At 46.8% G+C, this 23,138-nt stretch overlaps 1 protein-coding gene across 15 annotated transcripts in view; it reads right to left on the reverse strand.

The window, feature by feature from the left end:
- CASZ1 (castor zinc finger 1) overlaps positions 1-23,138 on the reverse strand; it is a 267,041-nt gene that overhangs the window by 110,254 nt on the left and 133,649 nt on the right. For 7 of the 15 annotated variants that reach the window (XM_087915049.1, XM_087915045.1, XM_087915043.1 and 4 more), the window contains exon 1: positions 11,062-11,242. The exons of 4 other annotated variants lie outside the window; for them this stretch is intronic. In XM_087915049.1, coding sequence (XP_087771175.1) covers positions 11,062-11,110 — 49 coding nt within the window. In that variant the 5' untranslated portion in view covers positions 11,111-11,242. Of the gene's footprint in view, positions 1-11,061; positions 11,253-23,138 lie in introns of those variants that run through there. 4 more of the 15 variants (XM_026715856.2, XM_026715852.2, XM_087915041.1 and 1 more) reach the window with 1 other exon arrangement.

The following is a 23,138-nucleotide window of genomic DNA, read 5'->3' on the forward strand; positions in this document are numbered from 1 at the left end:
AAATGAAGAGAAAAGCAAACAACTGCCCTCTTTTGAAGAAACCCCAAGCAGCTCCCAACTTTCGCTTCTGAACACACCTGAGATGCTCAAAAGGAAGAAGATGACAATCCAAGAGAAGGGAGGCCAAGCGGCCTGAGCAAACCTCCCAGGTTTGAGATACCTGGGACTGGAGGGGTGGGCTGGGGAATTGAGCATGATTAACACACCCATGTACACTGACTGCACACCTCTGAGTGTGTCAATGCACGGAAACCCATGGGATGGCAGGTGGCAACCGGCGGCTCCGATGTGCTGCCTGCTAGGGGCTTCCTAGCAAATTTTCGTTTCTACGCGATCTCGAGCCATCGACAGAAGCAACAGCCGCATTAATTACACGTTTTCCTAATGTTGTACAAGATGAAAACACCCCTCATCTTTCAAATGTTAAGGTCGCCCCCCCTGTCTGTAAAATGGAGATAAGAGTTAAGAATTCCTCCTCTGGATCTGCCCAACCTTTGACGAATGAAGTATGTACTAAGGAATAATACAGGGACTGGGAGGCAAAGAAGCATCTTTCCGTTTTGCTTCCAATATTTTTCAGGTCCCGCCCCCTGTGTTTGAGGAGAGAGGGAGAGAGAAAGAGAGAGAGAGACACAGAGAGAGAGAGAGAGACAGAGACAGAGAGAGAGAGAGAGAGAGAGAGAGAAAGAGAGAGAGACACACACACACAGAGGGGGGAGAAACAGAGAGAGAGAGACACACACACACACAGAGAAAGAGAGAGAGGGAGGCAGAGAGAGCGTGACAGAGAGACACACACACACAGAGAGAGACACAGAGACAAAGTCAGAGAGAGAAAGAGAGAGAGAGAGACAGACACACACACGTGTGTGTGTGTCTGTCTCTCTCTCTCTCTTTCTCTCTCTGACTTTCTCTCTCTGACTTTGTCTCTGTGTCTCTGTGTGTGTGTGTGTGTCTCTCTGTCACGCTCTCTCTGAGAGAGAGAGAGAAAGAGAGAGAGAGAGAGAGAGAGAGAGAGAGAGAGAGATGGCAAAATCTCCCCCTTGAGATGGAGAAATTCCCATGCAGAAGGAAGGAAGGAAGGAAGGAAGGAAGGAAGATAGCAATAGCACTTAGACTTATATACTGCCTCACAGTGCTTTCCAGCCCTCTAAGCATTTTACATAGTCAGCCTATTGCCCCCAACAAACTGGGTCCTCATTTTATCGACCCCGGAAGGATGGAAGGCTGAGTCGACCTCGAGCCGGTCAGAATCGAACTGTGGACAATCATCAGTCAGCAGAATTAGCCTGCAGTGCTCCGTTCTAGCTACTGCGCCGGCACAGCTCTTGATCCAACCTATCCTGCCAATCCTGAAAAGGAGTTAAGGTCGGGACCCAGGCGAAGGTACGCAGCTAAAAACAGTGGATGCGAATCATTGCACCCCAACGAAGAGGAGATGGAAGCCGGTGGGGCCCCAGCCTTCCCTTCTGGCGGAGTCACCTGGGAGGAACTGAACGGGGGGGGTGACCTGACTGCCAACCTCAGTCCCCACTCCCCCCCCACCCCCCGCCGGCTTGGGTTCCAGCAAGCTGTTCTCCCTCCACTTTCACTCCTGTTGAGGCCTCGCGGGTCCAACCTTTCATCCCGGAGTGTGAAACTGCCCCAGGATTGGAAACTCCCAAGTACTTTCCAATCTTGGGGAATCCACTCTCCTTTTCTTTTCAATCCCCGGCACAGATTCTGGTTGGCTGGCAGATGCCGGAGAGGCTGCCAAGAGAGAAAAGGGCTGGAAATAAATCGGGAGAGTGAAGGGGGAGTAGATATCTGTGTGCACTAGCACTATTGGTGAGCTTGTGTTAAGGTGCAATATATGAGAAGCCGACAGTCCAAGTCCATGGGAATTGACCCAGCCAACTCGTGATATTCTGTGTGCTTGGCACGTTGGGCATCGCAAACTGACCTGAAAGCTTGCAAAGTCTCACCTGCCACTTGGCTTCGTCAGGGATTTCTCAGCCTCGCCGTGCCAACTTCCTTAGAAGCCGCCAGCCCTGCAGCCACACCACCCACCCACTGTGGGATGATGTGCCACTAACAAATCCTCCTTCCTTGGCCAGGTTGTTGTGTTATAAACCAGGGGTAGGATTCAATTTTTTAAACAACCGGTTCTGTGGGTGTGGCTTAGTTGGTGGACATGGCCTGGTCATGTGACTGGGTGGACATGGCTTGGCGGTCATGTTATTGGCTGGCCGTGGCCAACTCAACATCATTCACATCGAGGCACCATCTCCTTGCCTGGCCTCTCATGACTGTGGGGAAGCTGCAACAGTCGTAAGTGTGAAAAATGGTCATAAGTCACTTTTTTCAGTGCCATTGTAACTTTGAATGGTCCCTCCACACAAGCAAAGCACCAGCAAAGGAGGGGGAAAAAAACTACAGAGAAGTTCCCGAGACAGGAAGTCTCGTCCTGCCAAGAATGTAATAAGGGTTAACGGAGAGGTAGTTTCTGTAAGCAACCCCAGAATGTTTCCTTCCTGTCTTCCTTACAGGATTAGCCCAGTAATTTCTTCTAACAACCGGTTCTCCGAACTGCTTAGAAGGTTAACAACCGGTTCTAGCAAATAGGTGCGAACCGGTAGAATCCCACCCCTGTTATATAAACTCTCTGGGGAAAATCAGCTTCTGTTCTGTAACAATTAAAAACTGGAGTGGAAAAAAATGATGTCCCAAGGACCATGCCCAGGGCAGGAATGAAGCGCCGAGAGAAGGAAGAACACGGGGCCTCAACCCCCACATGGCAAAGGGGCAAAACGAGCGACGTCAGAGATGCCACCAGGCGCACCCTGGAGTGGTTCACACTGAAGTTTGCAAAGAGTGGCACAACGGAGGGTCCAGTTTCTCCTACCGAAGAAACGGAGCCCGATTAGGGTCTCAGAGCCAGTGCCATGCCATGCAAAATAAGGATCGCGGCCCCCTCTGCTATTTGGGAAGAGTCTTCAATCTGCAGGTGGGTTGGCAATGCCCAACGCTGTGCTTTCCCATCCTACAGCTCCAGCCTGTGTGCTTCAGGGTTTTCCCGCTGCAGAATCTCAGTCAGACCCAGGCATTAATGCAACAGTACGCTAAGTTTCTCTTTGCCTTTGCTATCACTTTCCCCTGGGAGGGGTCAACAACATCCAGGAGAACCTTCAATCCTAAAAATTGATGCTGTCTTTGAAAGCTGCAACCCGCCCCCCCTTCCCTCCCCCTTCCCTCCTCTCTCCAGGGAAATCAGTCTAAAAGGGGCTAATGGAACAATATCCTTTCTTTCTTTCACTCATTCTCTTCCTCTCTCTCTCTCTCTTTTTTTTTTTTATTAGCATTTGTGGAATTTATTCCCAAACTCTCCTAATCTTTCGTACACAACCATTTGATTTGCATAACCCAGCCCCCTCTCATAAAAACTGGCTGCTAGTTTAATTAAAAAATGTAAATTTGCTGTCATCTCGGGGCCTGGTGAATTAAGACGACATTGGCATTTTTTATTGCTGAAGACGTCCAAATTGATCCGGTCTCTGCAGTGAACCGGAGGAGGATGTGCGCATGTCCAAAGCCCACGACCAGTGGCAGGATCGAGACGGATCTGCCCAGTTGTTGTTTTTTTTAAAAAAAGACACTTTTGGGGTTAGTTTCCCCCACATTTTTTTTCTTCTTCTTTAAAATCAGCCGTTCCCTCAGTGTGGAAACGATTGTTATCAATGGTGGCCTGACCACATCCTGAACGAGCCTGCGTGGTTGTTTGATGATGTCGCCTTTGGGACTTGCCAACTCGTCTGCCTTCTCCCCTGTCCTTACTCCATTCCTCCCGGGCCGGCGTTTTTCCATCATTGGCTCCTTCCCCCAAAACTGAACTGGCCTCATTCGGATAAGGTAAGATAAGAGCCCGATCCACAACCAGGAAGTCCTCGACTTACAACAGTTCCATTCAGTATCCGTTCCGAGTTAGAACGGTGCTGGAAAAAAACATGGGGACCGACGAACCCTTTTTTTCCCATACTTATGGCCGTCGCAACATTCCCCCTGGGCACGTGATTGGCATGTTTCAGACATGATGGACGGCTCACTCATATTTATGACGGAGGCGCTGTTCGTTTTTGTGACCCGCTGAGTTCAACGGAGAAACCCAGATTCGTTCAGCAACCACGCGAATCATTTTTAACAACTGCGGGGGTTAAATTAAACCAACGTGGCAAGAAGAAGGAAAAAGTTGTATAAAAGGAGACCCAATTCACTAACAAAATTTCACAGCCTACATTTGGGGCTCCATCATGGCCGTTGAGTTGAGGACCACCTGGGCTGAACTCAACTCCCCAAATCCTCTTGGTTAGGTCCAGAGAGCATCCGTTGGTGGGAAAATTTTTGTTGGCAACCCTTTTCCTTAAGAGGATGAATGAGAAAAATGGCAGGGTGTGTGTGTGCAAAAGCCTGTTTCTTTCACTCTGCCCAATTTTTCTTGCAGAAGCAAAATTCAGCCTAACCCTGCTGGGAAGGGGGGAGAGAGAGAGAGGAAAATGGTTGGCCTGGCACCTCTCCTTAAGAAGGAAAAGGGGCTTCTGGTGGGATGGAGAGGCGTCCTGAACACTTTGCTGTTTGGGATCTCCCAAAAAAGAGGCTGGCGAGAGAAACAGCTGCTCGGTTGCCAAAGGAGGAATATTTTCCTCTTCAAAGGACAAAAGAGAACCAGGCCCCATTTGCACCGTTCATTTGGCCTCCCTGGTTGCGAGGGGCCATCCTGAGGGCATCTATTTGGCCAGGATGAGAGGCCACATGCCGGACTAAAGCAGCTCTAGGCCTGACCCATCTGAGCTAGCCTTCACGATCTCTCCATCCCATCAGAAGTCTCTCCCCATCATAGAGGACAAAAAGGGAATTGTTTGACTTTCAAGACTAAAAGATCCACAGGTTCTGGATTCTGGTTCTGAAGATGTTATTTAATTTCATTGCACAAGATGCAATGACAATGAACTAAACTAAACTGAACTGAACTGAACTAAACTAAAACTAAAACTAAACTGTGCTATGACAGGAGGCTAGCCAGCATGTGGTTGGTTCTATCTATCTATCTATCTATCTATCTATCTATCTATCTATCTATCTATCTATCTATCTATCTATCTATTTGTTTTCTTAAGTTTTCGCAGGTACTTTCATGTATGGTATTCATCTTTGTTCGGGTATTTTCCCACGTCATTATAGTTGTGCTTTTAAAGTTGTAGCAACGTTTCAGCAGAATCTCATCTGCCATCATCAGGCTTCTGTATCGCGTTCATCTGTGAGTCAGACTTTTAGAGACTTTTAAAACTGAAACAACTGTAAAAGTCTGACTCACAGATGAACACAATACAGAAGCCTGATGATGGCAGATGAGATTCTGCCGAAATGTTGCTACAACTTTAAAAGCACAACTATAATGACCTGGGAAAATACCCAAACAAAGCTGAATATCATACCATACATAAATACATACACACATACATATATTAAAGCTCCAAAGTCCAACTTAGGGAGGAGGCTTTTGATGCCAAGAAGGGGAGATGTTTTGAAAGGGTACTTAACCAAATCAACTTTCCCAAGGACTCCCCTGCTTTTTGGAGGTGCACAAAGTCCTTGGTTTCATCAACGCCATTAAAGCATATCTCTTCAGCTAGAGGCAGGCTCTTATTGTCAAGGATTCAACTGTGTTGTTGCTTAATGATCTCGCTCTTTCGCTTCGTATTTTTTCTTATTAAAACGTTTTTGAACGTTAACCGAAAAGCCATTTACAAGGGTACTTAATAAGTAACGATCGCAAGCAACCAATCAAAGTGCAACGATAGTATAGAGAGAACAGCCTCGAAGTGTGTTGTGACATTAGAATCCCCACCTGCCAAGGACGTTGTGTCCTTTCAACTTGGTTGCCCAACTACTACCTCTTCAAATCAACGAAAGAAGTTCCTCCCACTTAAACCATCCATAAAATGCAGAGAATAAAGGACTACGCAAAGTTGTTTCAAAGGGTGGTTTGATGATGGCATGGACATCTTGGCTGGCAGTTTAACAATCCCCCAGTCTGAGCATTGTTTTATCTGGACACACTGAGGGCACGGAAAGGGCTTCATAGCATAGCAACAAAGTTGAATTTCACACTGACACAGATTCACACAGGAAGAGAATCTGCAGAAAACCAGTAAGGATCTGTGGTTTAATTTCAAATAGGTCTCAGGGAGATCACTGCACTAAAACACAGAAACGAGATTCCATTCTTTAAGAAAAGTATGTTAATATAGATTAGATTAGATTAGATTAGATTAGATTAGATTAGATTAGATAGATAGATAGATAGATAGATAGATAGATAGATAGATAGATAGATAGATAGATAGATAGAAAACTGAGTGAATATATTATGAAGATAAATTTAAAACATGCCTTCTTCTTAATGGACACGTATTCACTGTTAATTGACAGTCCCAGAACATCTCTATAATCCTACTCTTTTAATACAAACGGTGGAAGGACATAATTCATACAAACAACACACACTTTATAGGTAAACTAAAAGACTTCCTCAAAAATGTATTAAACTGCAACATACTGTACTAATGGAGGTTCTGACTTTCCATAGGCGGCTAGCTTCCTTAAATTCAGTATCGAATGCTGTTTTCATCCAGCCCACTAAAAAATTTTTTGTTAGGATTTGAGTACTTGCAGAAATATTTTACAATGGAAGAATGGTTTAGAAAATCCTATTTATTCCACGCGGGCAATAAAAGATATCCAAGGTTGCCTGTGCCAAAGAAAATTTTTACCCAAGTTAAGCAAACATGCTTTGTTTGCATAATTTATCCTATTTCTCCTAATGTAGCAGAAGGACAGAAGGTGTATTAGGCACTGAATCTCTTCGCCCACGTATGTATGTGTGCGCACACACACACACACACACACACACTGAAAATAGCTTTTTGAGATGTAATATCAAACAGTCCACCTTCACAGCTAATGAAACCCAGAAGCTGCGCTGCTCCTCCTGAATGAAAACTGAATTCTGTATAAAAATTACAAAACCAAGCGTAGGAATATCGCACACACCTATGTGTGTAGCTAGTAAGGATTATTACACCAATTTTGAAGATTGCTCCTTGAAAATTACGCTGGCAGAGGAAAAAGTGGAGCGCATCGAAAAGTTTCAAGGTTGCTAAAAGTAGATTAATAGAGTCCTGCGTTCAACTGACTTGCCTAGTCATCGGAGTTAACAGATACTTCCACAAAGGTGAGTAGGTGGACAGGAAAAGACGACACACAAGGATTCCTGTCTTCATTCCACTAACCTCTTTCCTACAAGCATCTTCCCCCCCCCCCACCAAAAAGTTATCCATTCACAAGGGGGTATCACAGAACAGAGGCCAAAAGCCTGTGAATTCTAGGGGGGCTTTTGTATAAAGTTAGATCAATGAATCCATTGCTTGCTTCCTAAAGGTCGATTAATTTGTCCTGGGCGTAATAATTCTGTTTTTTTTTCTTCCTTCCTTCGTCCACCTGACAGCTTTTCAACTCTAGCTCCAAAAGCATTGATAGATTCCCCCTGGAAAGAAAAAAGAACAGGGGGCCTCAGGGGATCTAGGCTGACCCACAGGCCTAAGTGTTCTGCTAACTTCCATGCCATTTTGGGGGGCCTTGTCTCCGGGGCTCGGCCAACTGTCTCCAACTTCTAGGGAAGATCTGTACGCAAGACTTCTGTTCCCAGCAGATGTACATGGAAGTCCCGTTTGTGTTTTTTCCTGCCTGCGTGACAGAGAAACCTTCATCAGCTAGACACCAACTCTCTCGGAGTTCAACGCAAGACAGCTTCCTTGGACATCATACGTGGCTATCAAAACAGGGGTCACTGATCTGTCTAAGCTAAAGAAAGGCCTTGAGTATAAACCCCAGACGATTGCAAAGTGTAGCCGAGGACTTTCATTCTGAGCCTTAAGAATTATATTTTTTATTTTCTACCAAACCTTAACATTAAAAGCCGACATAGGAAACCACACTGTTTCCACTTTAAATTCATTTTTTTGGGTTCAGCTTCTTCATGAAACAAGAGATGTGCCCACACACAAACACACACACCCTTCACGAGGACATATCAAGCCTACACATTTAGGCCCTTGACCTAATAAAAGGAAAACATGAAATGAAATAAAACCACACACACACGTATACACACACACACACACATTCACAAACACACCCAAGACTGGATCGTTCTAGAAGCAACATTTCAAAACAATGCATATTAAGTCCTTCCTGGTGTTTTTAATTCTGGGCACGATACAGTGATAATTAAATAAAATTAAAGTTTGGGGTTTTTTTTTTAAAAAAAATTAAATGCACACATAAATAACCTTCCATTCTTTTCACACCAAAATAGCAGGTGCAAAGTTTGAGGCTAGTCAATCATCAACCATTTTATTACAACTTATGAGTTATGAAGTAAATACCAAGCAATTGTCTCATCAGAGCTTGAAACTCTGGGCAGAATATAAGTTGGCCTTAACTGTAGTTACCTTTTTTAAATGCGGGAGGGTGTGTGTGTGCAGGATGAGAAAAAGCGACACGACAGCAACAATTGTTTACGGCAGATTCATTGCTTTTTTTAAAATGTTGCGGTTCTTCCCCATTGATCATTGTTAACAAGGAATAAAGATGAACAGGTTGTACAAAAAAAAAAAAATCTCCTTCACACACACACACACACACACACACACACACACGCACGCACACACGCACACAGAGTGCCCCTCCACTCTGCTATCAAGGAAAAGGGGAGTGTGGGAAGAGGGCTACTGTCCCAGAGTCATTTGTGCGGTGTTAAAAACAGGGAACTCTATGGGGCAAACCCAAGAAAGTGTCTAAAAAGTTGGAAGTCCGTGTGTTCAGTTGCTTGTCTCAGGCGGGGACTAGAAGGAAATCGAATCGGGCACAGAGCCAAATCAAACAAACCGTCTTTACAAACAAGCACCGAACTGTATCTTGGTGCGATGATCCAGGGTTAAGGTTTTCTTTGGCCAAAATAATTCCTCCAAAGGTTAAAGACGGGTACGGTCAAGATACCAGGCCACGGATTCCTAAACACACACACACACACACACGTGTGTAAACTCCAACGCAGGTTGGGCCAGGTTGGGCCGTGAGAACCTTAGAAGGCCAGAGGCCCCCACCCCGAGCGCCAAAGCTCTGTTGCAGCCTGAAGGCGAGACCCCTGCTCTGACCCAGCTGTTTTATCCATCCTCCAAAACAGAAGTGGACGTACAACCGGCCCCTTCACCTCTCTAGACTCCACAAGAGAGGACAACGAGGGGAAAGAAGGAACAAACAAACAAACAATTGAGCCAAGGTGTGAGGTAAGGCTCATTAAATGTAATAAGCAGCCTCCTCATCCGTCAGCAGCTTGTCCCAAATAAATTAAAATTCCTTTTCATTTAGACAGCACGCCAGGAACCTGACAAGCCACCTTTATGGACAGGATGGGAGAAGCTTATATAGAAAGAGGAAAAAATAATTAAAGAGGGAGAGGGAGGGGAAAAAACATGGACAAAAGGAAAACACAGAGAGAGAAAGAGAGAGAGAGAAAGAAAACAGAAAAGCAAAAGAAAAAAAAAGGGCAAATATGTGTGCTTTGAGAAAACCCTTAGAATAAACTTCCTCCTTTTCTGACTATGCTCTTTTTCTCTCTTCTTTCTTTCTCTCTCTCTCCCTCTCTCTTCTTTCTCTCTCTCTCTTCTCTCTCTCCCTCCCACTCTTTCTCTCTCTTCTCTCTCTCTCCCCCACTCTCTCTCTCTCTCTCCTACTCCCCCCTCACTGGAAATGGGTGCTTGTCCTCATTAACCGCAAAATAAACAGATCACCCCAGTCTGACAACCACAGAGAGACCTCCTCCTTCGCGGCGACCTCTCTTAAGAGTATATTAAAACGGGGGGGAGGATGAGGAGGAGGCCAAAGGCAGCAGCAACTTCCGTAAAACTGAAAGAAAAGTGAAACGGGCCCCCGGGTGGCTTCGCACCTGACCTGAAGCGCCACCCCACCCCACCCCCCTTCTGCTTCCTTTCCTTGGGGAGATCTCCCACCCACCTGGAACAGGTTCCCAATGGCCTCCCCCCCCCTCCTCCGGCGAGTGACCGAGTGACAAGCTGTCCATCACTCTTGTCAAACAAACCCTGGTCCTGAAAAAGACACCGACAACTTTCTCTCTCTCCCCCCCAGTCCGCCAGTCTGCTGGAAGCGAAGGTGGGGGGAAGTTTTGGCCAAAAGGAGGATGGGAGAAATTGGGGGAGGAGGGGAGGATGGGATGGGAGGTTCCCTGGGTTCTCTCTTCAGGAGGAGAGAAGATGGGGAGGAAAGAAGGAAAGAAAAGAAGGGAGTGAGAAAGAAGAAGGAAAGAAAGAAAAAGAAAGAAGGAAGGGAAGAAGGAAAGAGAGAAGAGAAAGAAAGGAAAGAAGAAAGGAAAGGAAAGAAGGAAGTGAGAAAGAAAAAGAAAGAAGGAAAGAAAAAGAAAGAAGGAAGGAAGGGAAGAAGGAAAGAGAGGAGAGAGAGAGAGAAAGAAGAAAGAGAAGGAAAGAGAGAGAGAAAGCCCAACAACTGACAAATCTCTGCGTGCAACACGAAACCGATCAGCTGTGCTTTGCGAGGTTTTTTTAATTTCCTTTTTTTTTTAATTCAACGAAAAGAGAAACTATTTATAGAGCTCGGAGCCCCGAGCTCTGCGAAAGAGGCTCTCGCAGGAGGAGTGGGGGGGAGAGAAAGAAAGGGAAGGTGGGGAAGAGGGAGAAAGGCAGCGAAAACCCGGGGAGGGGGGAAGGAGATCAAAAAAAGAAAGAAAGGAAGGAAGGAAAAAGAAAGAAAAGAGAGAGAGAGAGAGAGAGAGAGAGAACAAACCAACCGCTTCGATCGCCCCCCACCCCCCCCCATGCAGACTTTTGCCCCCCTTCTCTTCCAAAGTAGCCAAGTTTGGGGGGGGGGAGGAAAAAAAAGGGGGGGGAGGAGGGAGAGCAGGAAAAGGAGCCCCAATTGTGCTGCACTTACCATAGTCGGAGAGACGAAAGCCGAATTCACTTAAATAATCAACTTTCATAATACTTAATTAATACCTAATTGCAACGGACGGCTCCCCGAATAACAAGTTTGGGTCAAAGGACTGATGTCATCGCCTGCTTGGCTGCTGCCGGCCGTGCCTGGGAAGCCACTTGGGCACCGGCGGGAACTCGGTGGCGGCCGGGAGGAGGAGGAGGAGGAGGAGGAAGAGGGAGGGCGGGCGGGCGGCTGTCAGCGGGACGGTGATTGGCAGGCGGGCCCGGCCCTTGGCCACGCCCCCACCACCCCCTCTCTTTCTCCCCCCACCGCAACAACGCACACACCCCCTCCCACCCACCGGGGCAGGTGGAAGGAGCGCGCCGGGCGGCTCGGTCCCTGCCCGGCGGGGAGGCGAGCGGGAGGCCCCCGTCCCGAGAGCTCCACCGGAGGCGGAGAGAGGGGGGGTGGGGGTGGGAATCCGCGCCCACCTACCCACCCACCCCCCGAGCCGGCCTTTTTTTTGGGGTGGGGGGCGGGCGAGAAAGGCAGCGGGCACGAAAGCAAAAGCGAAAGTTAAGCTTGGCTCGCTTTGCCCGGTGGATCTCCGGGGATCGCGCCAAGAGATCCCCCTCGATCTGGCGTCCCGGGGGCGGGGGGCGGGCAGAGGCGACTTTCCCACCTGTTTGTGTGTGTGTGTGTGTGTGTGTGTGTGTGTGTGTGTGTGTTTTTCTGCCCACTGTTTTGGATTTCACCTTTTTAAGGCAGGCAGCTTCTCTTTCCAGGCTGATGCCAGGCAAGAATGGCAACGTCAAAGGCAGCCGAAACGTCAAATGTGAGGTCGCCAGGATGGATCTACTGAAACTGTTTTTTGGTTTTGGTTTTTTAAAAAAGGGTCAAACGCTGTTTTAAAATCCGGAGTTTTACAATTTGGGGAGAGGGGGGAGTCCTGGGCTGACCACGGTTCGTTTAGTGGCCGTTTGAAGTGAACCAAAGGGACTTGTGATCATTTTTTTCCCCTCCCACACTTACAACTGCTGTTGTCCGTAATCCAAATAATAATAATAATAGTAGTAATAGTAATAATAATAGTCATAGTAATAATAGTAATAGTAATAATAGTAACAATAGTAATAATAATAATAATAATAATAGTCATAATAATAGTAATAGTAATAATAGTAATATAATAATAGTAATAATAATAGTAATAGTAATATCATCATCATCACCACATCAGATGCTTGGCAACTGACGTAATTCATATTTATGTAAATACTGATGTTTATGCGATCACCTTTTGCGATTTTCTGAGAAGCCGGGTCAACTTGGGGAAAGCAGGTGAACTTAACAGCCAAGATGCTGACTTAAACCCCCTGAAGGGATTCACTTAAACAGCCATGGCCAGGTAAGATGGGAGCAAAAGGCCACCTGGCACATGTCTCACTTAGCAACCAGATGTTTGGGGGCTCGGTTGTGGCTGTAAGGACATTGGTTCACGAGCTTCCGGACTTAGGGTCGTGGTTGTGCGCTTGGGGGGGCATGTCTGTGGGTGTGAGTTTGGAAGAGTCTATTCCCCAATTTGGTTGGATGTAACTGGACACCATCTAGCTTGGCTGCGGCTCCCAAAATTTGTTTTGGTTTTTTTTTAAAAAAGCCCGGCGAGTCGAGATACTCCCAAGTTTCAACTTCAATAAAAACGCTGGAGCTCCTAACGACGATTCACAACAGCAGCACCGACAAGAGGAGAGACGGAGGAGGGAATTGTGAGCTGACGGATCATCAGCCTTTGGGCTATTAAAGGCTCCCTCGACTCACAGAGGTCTCCAAACTTGGGCGACTTTTAAGACGTGTGGACTTCAACTCCCAGAATCCCTGCTCCTCCAGTCATGTTAGCTCAGGAATCCTGGGAGTTGAAGTCCACACATCTTAAAAGTCGCCCAAGTTTGGGGGGACCTTTGCTCAAAGACTGAGATTTAAGAGAGAGAAAAATTACACCAGGATTTTTTTTGGGGGTGGGGCCATACAAAAGATTCCCTCGTGGCGTCCATCCGGAAGACACCGATGATCCAGTTGGGTCCAAGGAGGCCGAAGCTCCCACGCCACAAGTGAAATTCTCTCCTTTAGTTTTCGTAGCTGAGGCCTAACACACACACACACACACACACACACACACACACCTCCTGAACTCAGAGACACGTCCCTGGAAGGCAAGGAACGCCCTGGACAAAATCAGTGCTAAACCTGTGGAAATCAATCATGGAGATGGAAGGGACCCCCAGAGGTCTTCTAGTCCAACCCCACAGCTCTATACCATTCCAGACAAGTGCCTGGCCAGTCTCTTCTTAAAAGCCTCCAATGATGGGGCGCCGACAACTTCTCCTAGCAAGCGAACGGTTCCCCTGGTTAATTGTCCTCTCTGTTAGGAAGTAGTCCTTAATTCAAGGCTGCTTCTCACCTTGTTTAGTTTCCAATCTTCGCTCCCTGCCCTCTGGGGCTTTGCAAATGGTAGGCCTGGGGTCTTAGCGGTAGCAGGAAGTGAGAAAGGACTTCCAGGTCAATGGGCCTTCAAGCATGGAGAATGGGAGCTGGCTCTCTTCCAGTGCTCCATCCTCAATTTGCGCTGTGGTTGCACTGGCCTTTAATTGGTGGGGGGGAAGATAAATGCCAACTTCGCTGGAGCAGGCCATTTATTTATGGTCGGGGTCTTCACTTTCTAGGTGTCACTTCTTCTCCCTTTGGGTTTTCTCAGTTCCTCCTCTAAAAATAAACCTCTAGAAAGAAAAGTGGCGGGGGGTGGAAAAGTGTGGAATTCTGGGCGCCACAGTCCCGCGTGTCTTTGGGAAGGCAGATGAGGACGGGCACTTCGATGGACTTGGCAGAGCCTCTTGCCGACCGACCGGTTGCTGGGCACAGAGGGATTCCCTCGAGCGGTTAGGCAGGCTGCTCTTTTAACCAGTTTTAAAAGTTGGCACCGCTGCCCTTCTCCCTTTGGATAGTTTTCCACCACCAGAGAACCCAGCCAACCCCAAACAGGATGTTTAAAGGAAGAGGAAGGGGGGTGGAAATACCAATTTAAATCAGATAAATAACTTGGCGGCTTGTTTTAAAGAGAGAGTCCCATTTATTCAAGTCACCTAGAAACCATGCCTAACGTTATTTAATTATTTTATAAAGGAATACGGTTTTCACCTGTCTCTCCACCCCCTTTCTCTCTCTCTCTCTCTCTCACTTTCTCTCTCCCTTCCTTCTCTCTCCCTTCCTTCTCTCTCTCTCTCTCTCTCTCTCTCCTGCCCCTTCTCTTTCTTTTCTTTCTCTCCCTCCCTCCCTCTCTCTCTAGGAAAGAGCCCCAGATTTACGCCTACAGAAGGACAGGGCAGCTATGACAATGTTTAATTAATGGACATTTCCAGATCGCAATACATCCTACAAAAATTTGGAGAAGAACCACAACTCCGCTCTGGGTTTCCTTTGTCAGAGCATGCATAATATAGAACTGCCGTGTGAAAAGACAACAAAGGGATACAACTTCCCTCCCATGGACAACCCCCCCCAAACACACACACACACACACACACACACAGTCCTCGGCATGCATTTAAATATGGATGGGGTTTAACCAAGCACAAAACCACTCTAGCAACTACAGGTTGACTCGCCTTAATTGCCTGAGCACTTGAGAACTTACTTAGCTATTAAAGGCTGTTTCCACTGAAACTCCACTGCCTTGAATGGGAGGTAGACCCCGCACACAGTAACCTTAACGGAGGGAGGGAGGGAGAGGAGGAGGAGAAAAGAAGAGGAAGAAGAGGAAGAAGAGAAGGTAGAGAAAGAAAAAGAGGAAGAAGAGGAGGAGGAGGAGGAGAAGAAGAAGAAAATGGGGACAGACAGAGAGAGAGAGAGAGAGGAAGAGAGGGAGGGAGAGAGAGGGTGAGGGAGAGATGGCAATGGGAACATCCACCCCTATCATACTCCTGTATGATAAAGACTATGAATTTATTCAGGCGGTGCCAAGAAAAATGCATTCTGCCCCTTTGCAAGGAGAATCCAGTGGCAGCCCCTCCTCTTGAAAATGCCTGGCTGCCGATCTGAGGGTCCATCACTTGAGCTCGGCCTCCGGGAGCCCCTGCCTGGCAGGCAGGATCATCTGCCTAAGCTCTGGAAGGGGTAGAATTATTTGTCTTAAGACTCGGGGACTAAAAGGCCGGCATCCTGCAGCTAAGCTCAACTGCGCCCCGTGGTAGTTTAATCAGAGATGTGTGTGTGTGAGAGTGTGAGTGTGTATAGCAGCTCCCTGGGCAGTAAACGGGTCATCATCCACACAAAAGGCTTTCGGGAAGAGCCAGTCCTGCCTCTTAACCTTGAATGTATGCTCAGATCCAGACGTTCACGGCTGCCTACGGCTGTAGCCCTCAAAACAGAATTTTAAGGAATTGGAAACTTCTTGCAAAAGTTTGGACGGCAGGGTGAGATAAAACTGCTCTGCCCCAGCCGAGATCTTATTCTTGCAGGTGCCTTAGACTTCCCTTCCAAGAGAGAGCGCGTAGAGGAATAACACCCTTTACCCATATGGCATTCTGAAGTTTTAAATATTCAAGTACATAACAGCACAGGGATGATCAGGCAGGATGAAAAAAGATATTATTATTATTAAGTATTATTTTTATAATTATAATTATTATTATTATAATGAAAAGATTGACTTAAGTTCTGAATTATTATTTTTAATTATTTTATGATGATGATGATGAAAGGATTGACTTAAGTTCTGAATTAAGTTTTGAGAAACCACAAATTTGAGCTCCGATTTCTTCTTGTGCCCAATGGCTGCCACCCAGTTCCTAATTCTTTATTTAAAACTGCTAAGGCATGGCCTCCTTCCTAGGATTCCTGGCAAAGCTGAACAGAAAATAAAATAAGTCGTGTTTAAGCTCTACAACAGAAGTCTCCAAACTTGGCAACTTTAAGACTTGGTGGACTTCAACTCCCAGAATTCTCCAGCCAAGCTTGGAGAGTTCTGCTCTACAACCCAAAGCCTATGATGTTTTTTAAGGAAATAAAATAACTTCTCTTGGAGTCCAGGTTATCCATGTTTAAAATCTGAAGAGATGCATGTAGGGCTGGGGAAAAAAAAAAACAAGGACCAGCCTTAAGAAGAAATGAAAGATTTGGCTTCAGGTTGTAAAGCTTGCGACAACTTCAGCTGATCTTTTTCAGAACGTGATCATTTTGGTCAGAAGATATTCAAACAGTGATCCTAGACCAACCAAGGGATCTTGGAAACCAACTGTATTCAAGGAAAGCAGGTAAGTGAGAGTCTAGTCCAGGGGCTCTTCTATCCTTGCAAGATTTCTCACGATTCAGGTTGCACTCATGGAAATGTTACTACGGTAGAATTTGTGCTAGGACAGGGATGGCGAACCTTTTCGGCACCGAGTGCCCCAACCAGAACACGCACGCTTGTATGTGCAATGTGCATGTGCCAGAGCGCCTGAAAACTGAAGACCAGTGGGGCGGTGCGATCATGCCTGTTTTGGGGCATTTGGGGGGTTGTTTTCAGGTTGCTTTTCAGGCCCTTTTCAGGTCAAAAAACAGTCTGAAAGCAATCTGAAAAACAGCCTGAAAATGGCCCAAAAAATGGCTTGAAAAATGGCCCAAAATGTCCTGAAAATGGTCCAAAAAACAGCCTGAAAACAGCTTGAAAAGCCCCCCAAAACAGCCTGAAAATGCCCCAATAATGGCCTGAAAAATGGCCTGAAAAATGCCCCCCAAATGGCCTGAAAATGGCCCAAAAATGGCCTGAAAATGGCCCAAAAATGGCCTGAAAAGCATCCTGAAAATGGCTGGAAAAACAGCCTGAAAATGGCCCAAAAATGCCCCCAAAATGTCCTGAAAAGCAGCCTGAAAAATAGCCTGTTTTGGGGGCGTCTTTGGGGCCATTTTTGGACGCTCTGGTGCCCATGAAGATCAGCTGGCTGACGCGCATGTGCATGCCAGAAACCAGAAGGCGCATACCCACAAAGAGGGCTCTGCATGCCAGCTCTGGCACGTGTGCTATTGATTCGCCATCGCAACACTAGGAGAAATACATGTAGGTCAATGTAGGGAGTCCTCAACTTACAATTGTTTGCTTAGTATCCATTCGAACTTACAACAGCCCTAAAAAGAAGTGTTTTTTCACGCTTACATCCGTTGCAGCCTCCCCACGGTTCGCAGGATCAAAATTCAGGCACTTGGCAAATTGTGGCTCATATTTATGACGGTTGCAGCAGCGTCCCTGGGGGGAGGCGCGTGTGATTCCCCTTCCAACAAGCCAAGTCAAAAGGAGAAGCCAGATTCACTTAACAAGCGTGTTACTAACTTCACAACTGCGGGGATTCACTTAACACCTGTGGCCAGAAAGATCGCAAAATGGGACGAAACTCCACGTGCCTCACTTATCAAGGGAATTTTGGGCTTAGTTGTGGTCGTAAGTTAGAGGTGGTATTCAGCCAATTCTGGAGAACCGGTAGCGGAAGTTTTGAGTCGTTTGGAGAGCCGGCCAATCCCACCTCTGACTGGCCCTGCCCCCATCTATTCTCCGCCTCCTGAGTCCCAGCTGATTGGCTGGTCTCCTTTTGTTGCTCTGCACAGGAGAACAGAGCTGGAAAGCAGGTTAGTGGGGTGGGGAGGGAATGGAGATTTTGTAGTATCCTTCCCCTGCCACACCCACCAAGCCACACCCACCAAGCCACGCCCATAGAACTGGTAGTAAAAAAAAAAAAGAATCCCACCACTGTCGTAAGTACCTGGTTAGTACCGCTACGAAAAGCCAAACTCCTCAAACCAGACCTTCCCTCATAACTCCTTTCCAACTTTTTAAAGAGAGACCTGTGGTGTCCTGGAGCCTGGACTTTTCACTCTTATCGTGGTAGCGTCTTTCCAAAAAATAATAATAATAATAATAAATCTGATTTTCCACTTTTTTAAAAAAATGCAGGCTGCCTCCCCTCCCAATCTGCAGCCTGCTTCACCTGCAGGGAGGAAAGGTGTTTTTTTCTCTGCCTTCCTTGATTTGGCAATCTGTTAGGCAAACGGAGTTGTCGTCTTTCCATCGGGTTTTTTTTTTGGTCTTTTTGTTTTGTTGGGTGAGGATTTCGTCAAGGGAGGCGCCTGGAGGCCTAGGCGTCCGTCGGGCACGGCAGACACCAAGTATGCTCCGATTCCTCCGATTCCACCTCTTTCCCTCCTCAATACGCTTTCAGTTGCTTCACTGCCATCATGACAGGGCAGAAGGGGATTACCAAATCTCAGCACATTAAGTATCAGTGCACAGGGCTGGGCCCCCCCTAGAGCAAATAGGCTGGCAGGATTGCAGCGTGGTGTGCGTGCCAATCCTTGGCTAAGCCGCTTCGTAATGTTCCAAGCTGGTTTCCACTCAGGCAGCTGCAATAAGCGGGCAGGAAATAGTTAAAGACACTTAGTGTGTTGGCTCCATTTTCTACAGTAGAGAGGGCCTAGTTAGCCTCCTACTACAGGTCGACTTACGGCCACAACTGAGCCACAACATTTCTGTTGTTAAGTGAGACTTTGCCCCCTTCTTAACGACCTTTCTTGCCGTCGCCGTTAAGTGAATCGCTGTGATTGATAAGTCAGCCACCCGGTTATTAAGTGGAACTGGCTTCCCCACTGGATTTTGCTTGTCAGAAGGTGACCCCAGGAAGCAGCAACGGTCATAAATATGAACCGATACAGCCATGGTGGCGTAGTGGTTAGAGTGCAGAACTGCAGGGCTATTTCTGCTGACTGCTGGCGGCTGCAATTTGGCAGATCGAATCCCACCAGTCTCAAGGTTGACTCAGCCTTCCGTCCTTCTGAGCTGGGTAAAATGAGGACCCAGATTGTTGGGGGCAAGAGGCTGAGAGATCTGTAGAAGCACTGTGAAGGGGTCTATAAGTCTAAGTGCCATTCCTTCCTTCCTTCCTTCTTTCTTTCCCTCCCAGTGGTTAGAATGCAGTATTGCAGGCTAACTCTGCCCACTGCCAGCAGTTCGATCCTGACCGGCTCAAGGTTGACTCGGCCTTCCATCCTTCTGAGGTCATTAAAACAAGGACCCAGATTGTTGGGGGCAAGAGGCTGACTCTGCAAAACCGCTTAGAGAGGGGGGCTGTTAAGTGGTATATAAGTCTAAGTGTTGTTGCAATTGCTAGTATGCCAATTGCCTGAATTTTGATCCCACGGTCATGGGAATTCTGCAAAGGTTCTAACTGTGAAAAGACGTCCATAAGTTGCTTTTTTCAATGCCGGTCACTATGAACTGTTGCAGGTCGAGGACTACACTGTACCTAGGAAAGACCAGGTGGCTGCTAAAAACGTGCCCTAAGAGTTGAGTAAGACTCAGTGATCAGGAATGATTAGGTTAGCAAGCAATAGCAGCGCCTCCATAAAGGGTCCGTGCATCTGCTAACGAAGGAGAAGATGCAATTCTGGGGCTAAGAAAGGCATCTATGCCAGGACTTCTTCAAAGATTGGATCAGCCTGTTGGCATAATCTTTTGCCATGGGTACAAAAGGAACTCCCTCTTGCCAACAGACAGAAGGCAGAAAGAGACTCTACCGCCACTGGTGAAGTTCAACGGGTTTCCTGGCCCTTTGGACAATAAGGATGGAACCAGTTAGGACAGAGGTCTCCAAAAGACTTGTGGACTTCAACTCCCAGAATTCTGAGAATAACTGGCTGAGGAATTTTGGGAGTTGAAGTCCACAAGACTTAAAAGTTGCCAAGTTTGGGGACCCCTGAGTTAGGAGAAGCAACCTGGAATTAAGAAGAATACACGCACACAACCTCACATTTATCAGCTAGCTCTCTAGGCTGCTGAAAGCCAGGTGTCAGGACACACCTGTCCACTACCTAAGGAGTAAACAAATTCCCAATATGCTCTACTACAATATTTCAAGGCACATCAACTTCTGCAGCGCTACAGAGTTTTCCTCCCAGCCCTCAAGCTGAAGATGCCAAGTATTGAATCTCACATCTATGAAGCAAGAGGGATGTCTCCGTGGAAAAAAAAAAAAATTATGGCTGAATTAGGATTTTTGCAGCTTGGAAAGACGCAACCAAGCCCAATCAAAGCAGGAGACGTTGAGAGAGCGTGATTGCAAAAGGAGAGAGATTCTTTATGAAAAGCCCAGTGATCTTGCAACAAAAGACGAACGATGTATGTCTCCAGGCCACGGAACACGCGGAATAAAGTGTTTTAAAAGCGCTAGAAAGTTTCTCCCTCCGGTCTAGCCAAAGCAGAACAGAAACCATGGCCTGGAAAAGTATGAGCACAAGTCGAGCAGGTTGTACAAGTGGAAAAGATCGTCCTATTCCACCTTGGAGCTAACGCGGCTGCACATCAGCCCAGCTCGCATCGAAAATGGCACAAGCGAGACATCAGGCGCAACCGAAAGGAAGCCAGCGTGTGCGCCTCCAACAACAGGTGGGACCCGGGTGGCAAATCAGCACGCCAGGTGGGCAAAAGGGATACGGCAGCTCTCACACCCCAAAATCCAGCGCAGCAACGAAGAATGGCGCCATAACTGTAGCCCAACTTAGCATACAGTGTGAATCAGAGGTGGTCTTCAGCAGATTCTGACCGGTTCTGGAGAACCGGTAGCGGAAATTTTGAGTCGTTCGGAGAACCGGCAAATACCGCCTCTGACTGGCCCCGCCCCCATCTCTTCTCCGCCTCCCACTGAGTCCCAGCTGATCGGCTGGGTCTTCTTTGGTTGCCCTGCCCAGGAGAACGGAGCTGGAAAGCAGGCTAGTGGGGTGGGGAGGGAATGAGGATTTTTACAGTAACCTTCCCCCCAAGAGTGAGGAGGGGATGGAGATAAGAGTATCCTTCCCCTGCCACGCCCAACAAGCCACGCCCACAGAACCGGTCGTAAAAAAAAAAAAATCGGAATCCCACCACGGGTGGTGAAGGCAGCTAAGCCTTTAATGGACCCGACCAAACGTGTTGTGTATTCGGGTCAGGGCAGCCTTATCAAGAGTAAGAGACGAGCGTGTGAACCAGGGTGGGTTCTGATACGAACAAGGCCGATTTCACCCAATGAGACAAATGGAGAACGGTGGAAGGGTGAGGGGGTGTCACAGCTTTGATGAATGATCGGGGGGGGGGGAGGCAGAAGGGGGGGTGGCAAGGGACGAGGAGGGAGGTTAAGTGTGAGGCAGACGCAACGATTACATTATTGAAGGAGCCCGGCCTGGACATCACCGTGCAAACCTCCCCCAGTAATCCTGTTAGCCGGCAATCTCCATTCCGAAAGAGCTTCATTTCTTTGTGAATATTTGTAAACTAGATATCTAATGGAAAATTATAGGAAAATTATAGTGAAATTCATGACGAAGAAATCCGATTAGCCCTAATTCAATTATGCCATCTTAGCCCACACTGCACATTTGCCATTTTTTTCCCATAAATACCAATGCCAGGGGTCCGGATAATCAAATAAAATTGAAAATCATCTTCCCATTAAATTCAATTAGCTGCAATTTCTAAAGCCTATCAGAGATTTTAATTACTAAATTATAAAATTCTCCAATGCTAAATTGAAACAACAAAAAAAAATGACGCATCCTTGAGTTTCCACACCAAAAAAAAAGGGAGGGGGAGAGAGGGAGTAGAAGGTTATTGGTTTTTTTAATAAAAAAAAGGCCTTCAAAAAATATCCATCTAGTTATTTTCTGTGTGAGAAGCATCTGTGAGAGAAAAAAATGTTGTTTTCCACAAAGAGCTAAGAGGAGCAGGGACTGTGAAGAAGGTAGCAGAATTTATTCAAAAAAAAAGGAGCTTTCTGAAAATAATCTACCCACTTCAAATCTACACTTTGCTTAAGAAACTAATAATGAATTACAGGCGTTTGCATTCCCAGGCTCCTATGTTTCTTGGAGTGAGGAATACAGAGTGGATGTGATTTTGTGTGTGTGATAGAAATGCAAGAAGCACAACTTATGTCTTTGGGGACCAACAGCTCCAGACCTTGAATTTGAAAGAAACAAGCCGTCAGCGCTGTCAATCACTTGCTCTATCAGAAGTCCCTCCTCTTCCTCTGTCTAGGACTGAACTCCGCCAGTCACTGAGGGAAGCGGATCTTACAATCAAAGGCAAGGACAGCAACTCGTATTTTTCTCCCATTCATCCGTGGGAACTGGGGAAGCCCAGAAGGAGAGGGATGACCTCTTGGTCCAGGCTGGAAATCCATCAAAGATATCCCCAGCTCTTCGCTGTCTGCTTAAAGACCTCGGCTGCAGCAGAACTGCCAAGTTGTTTGGGTGGGTATATAAGAATAGAAACATAAACAGAAATAGAAATAGAATACTTCATTGACCAAGTCTGTGATTGGACACACAAGGAATTTTGTCTTGGTGCAAATACTCTCAGTATACATCAAAGAAAAGATACGTTCGTCGAGAATCAAGAATCATAAGGTACAACAACAACACCTCGTAATAGTCAAAGGGTACAATAAGCAATCAAATATAAGGCATTTCTCCCATGGTTCAACAGAAATCTCTTTTCCTGGAACCAAAAAGCAGTCAATCTCGTTTTCTCACCTGGCAACAGAGAGAACAAGACTTTGTCCTATTCTCTGTTTGTTAGCTTAAAGTGTTTCCACGCTGCCTTTAAGAGCAGGTAGATGCCTCCCAAGGTGACCTACAACAATAAAACCATAATACTACAATTATATATATATATATTAAAAAAAAACTAGCCGCTGCTGATAAAAGGCCAGCCATTCAGAACAAAGGACGGTAGTTCGAGTCTTGGAAGTTCAAGTCGACTTCTCTAAAACAGAAATGCTTTCTAAACCAGTGGTCGCCAACCAGTGGGCCGGGGACCACTGGTGGTCGTCGAGAAAATGTTGGTGGTCTGCAGAGAAATGTCACCCCCAAAGTAATTAATCCAGGCTGCGCGGGAACACAAGGCTGCGCCGCCCACATGGCCCGTGGGAACACAAGGCTTGCGTCACTTGCATTGCAAACAACATGAGGTAGTGAGGGGAGGAGGGAAAGGGCGGAGGGGGGAAACTTGCCCCACGCGCCCCATGCGCCTGGCCTGACCA

The sequence above is a fragment of the Pseudonaja textilis genome, chromosome 18 (genome assembly GCF_049901715.1).
Source record: "Pseudonaja textilis isolate UNSWEBS1 chromosome 18, rPseTex1.2, whole genome shotgun sequence".
NCBI classification, from domain to species: Eukaryota; Metazoa; Chordata; class Lepidosauria; order Squamata; family Elapidae; genus Pseudonaja; species Pseudonaja textilis.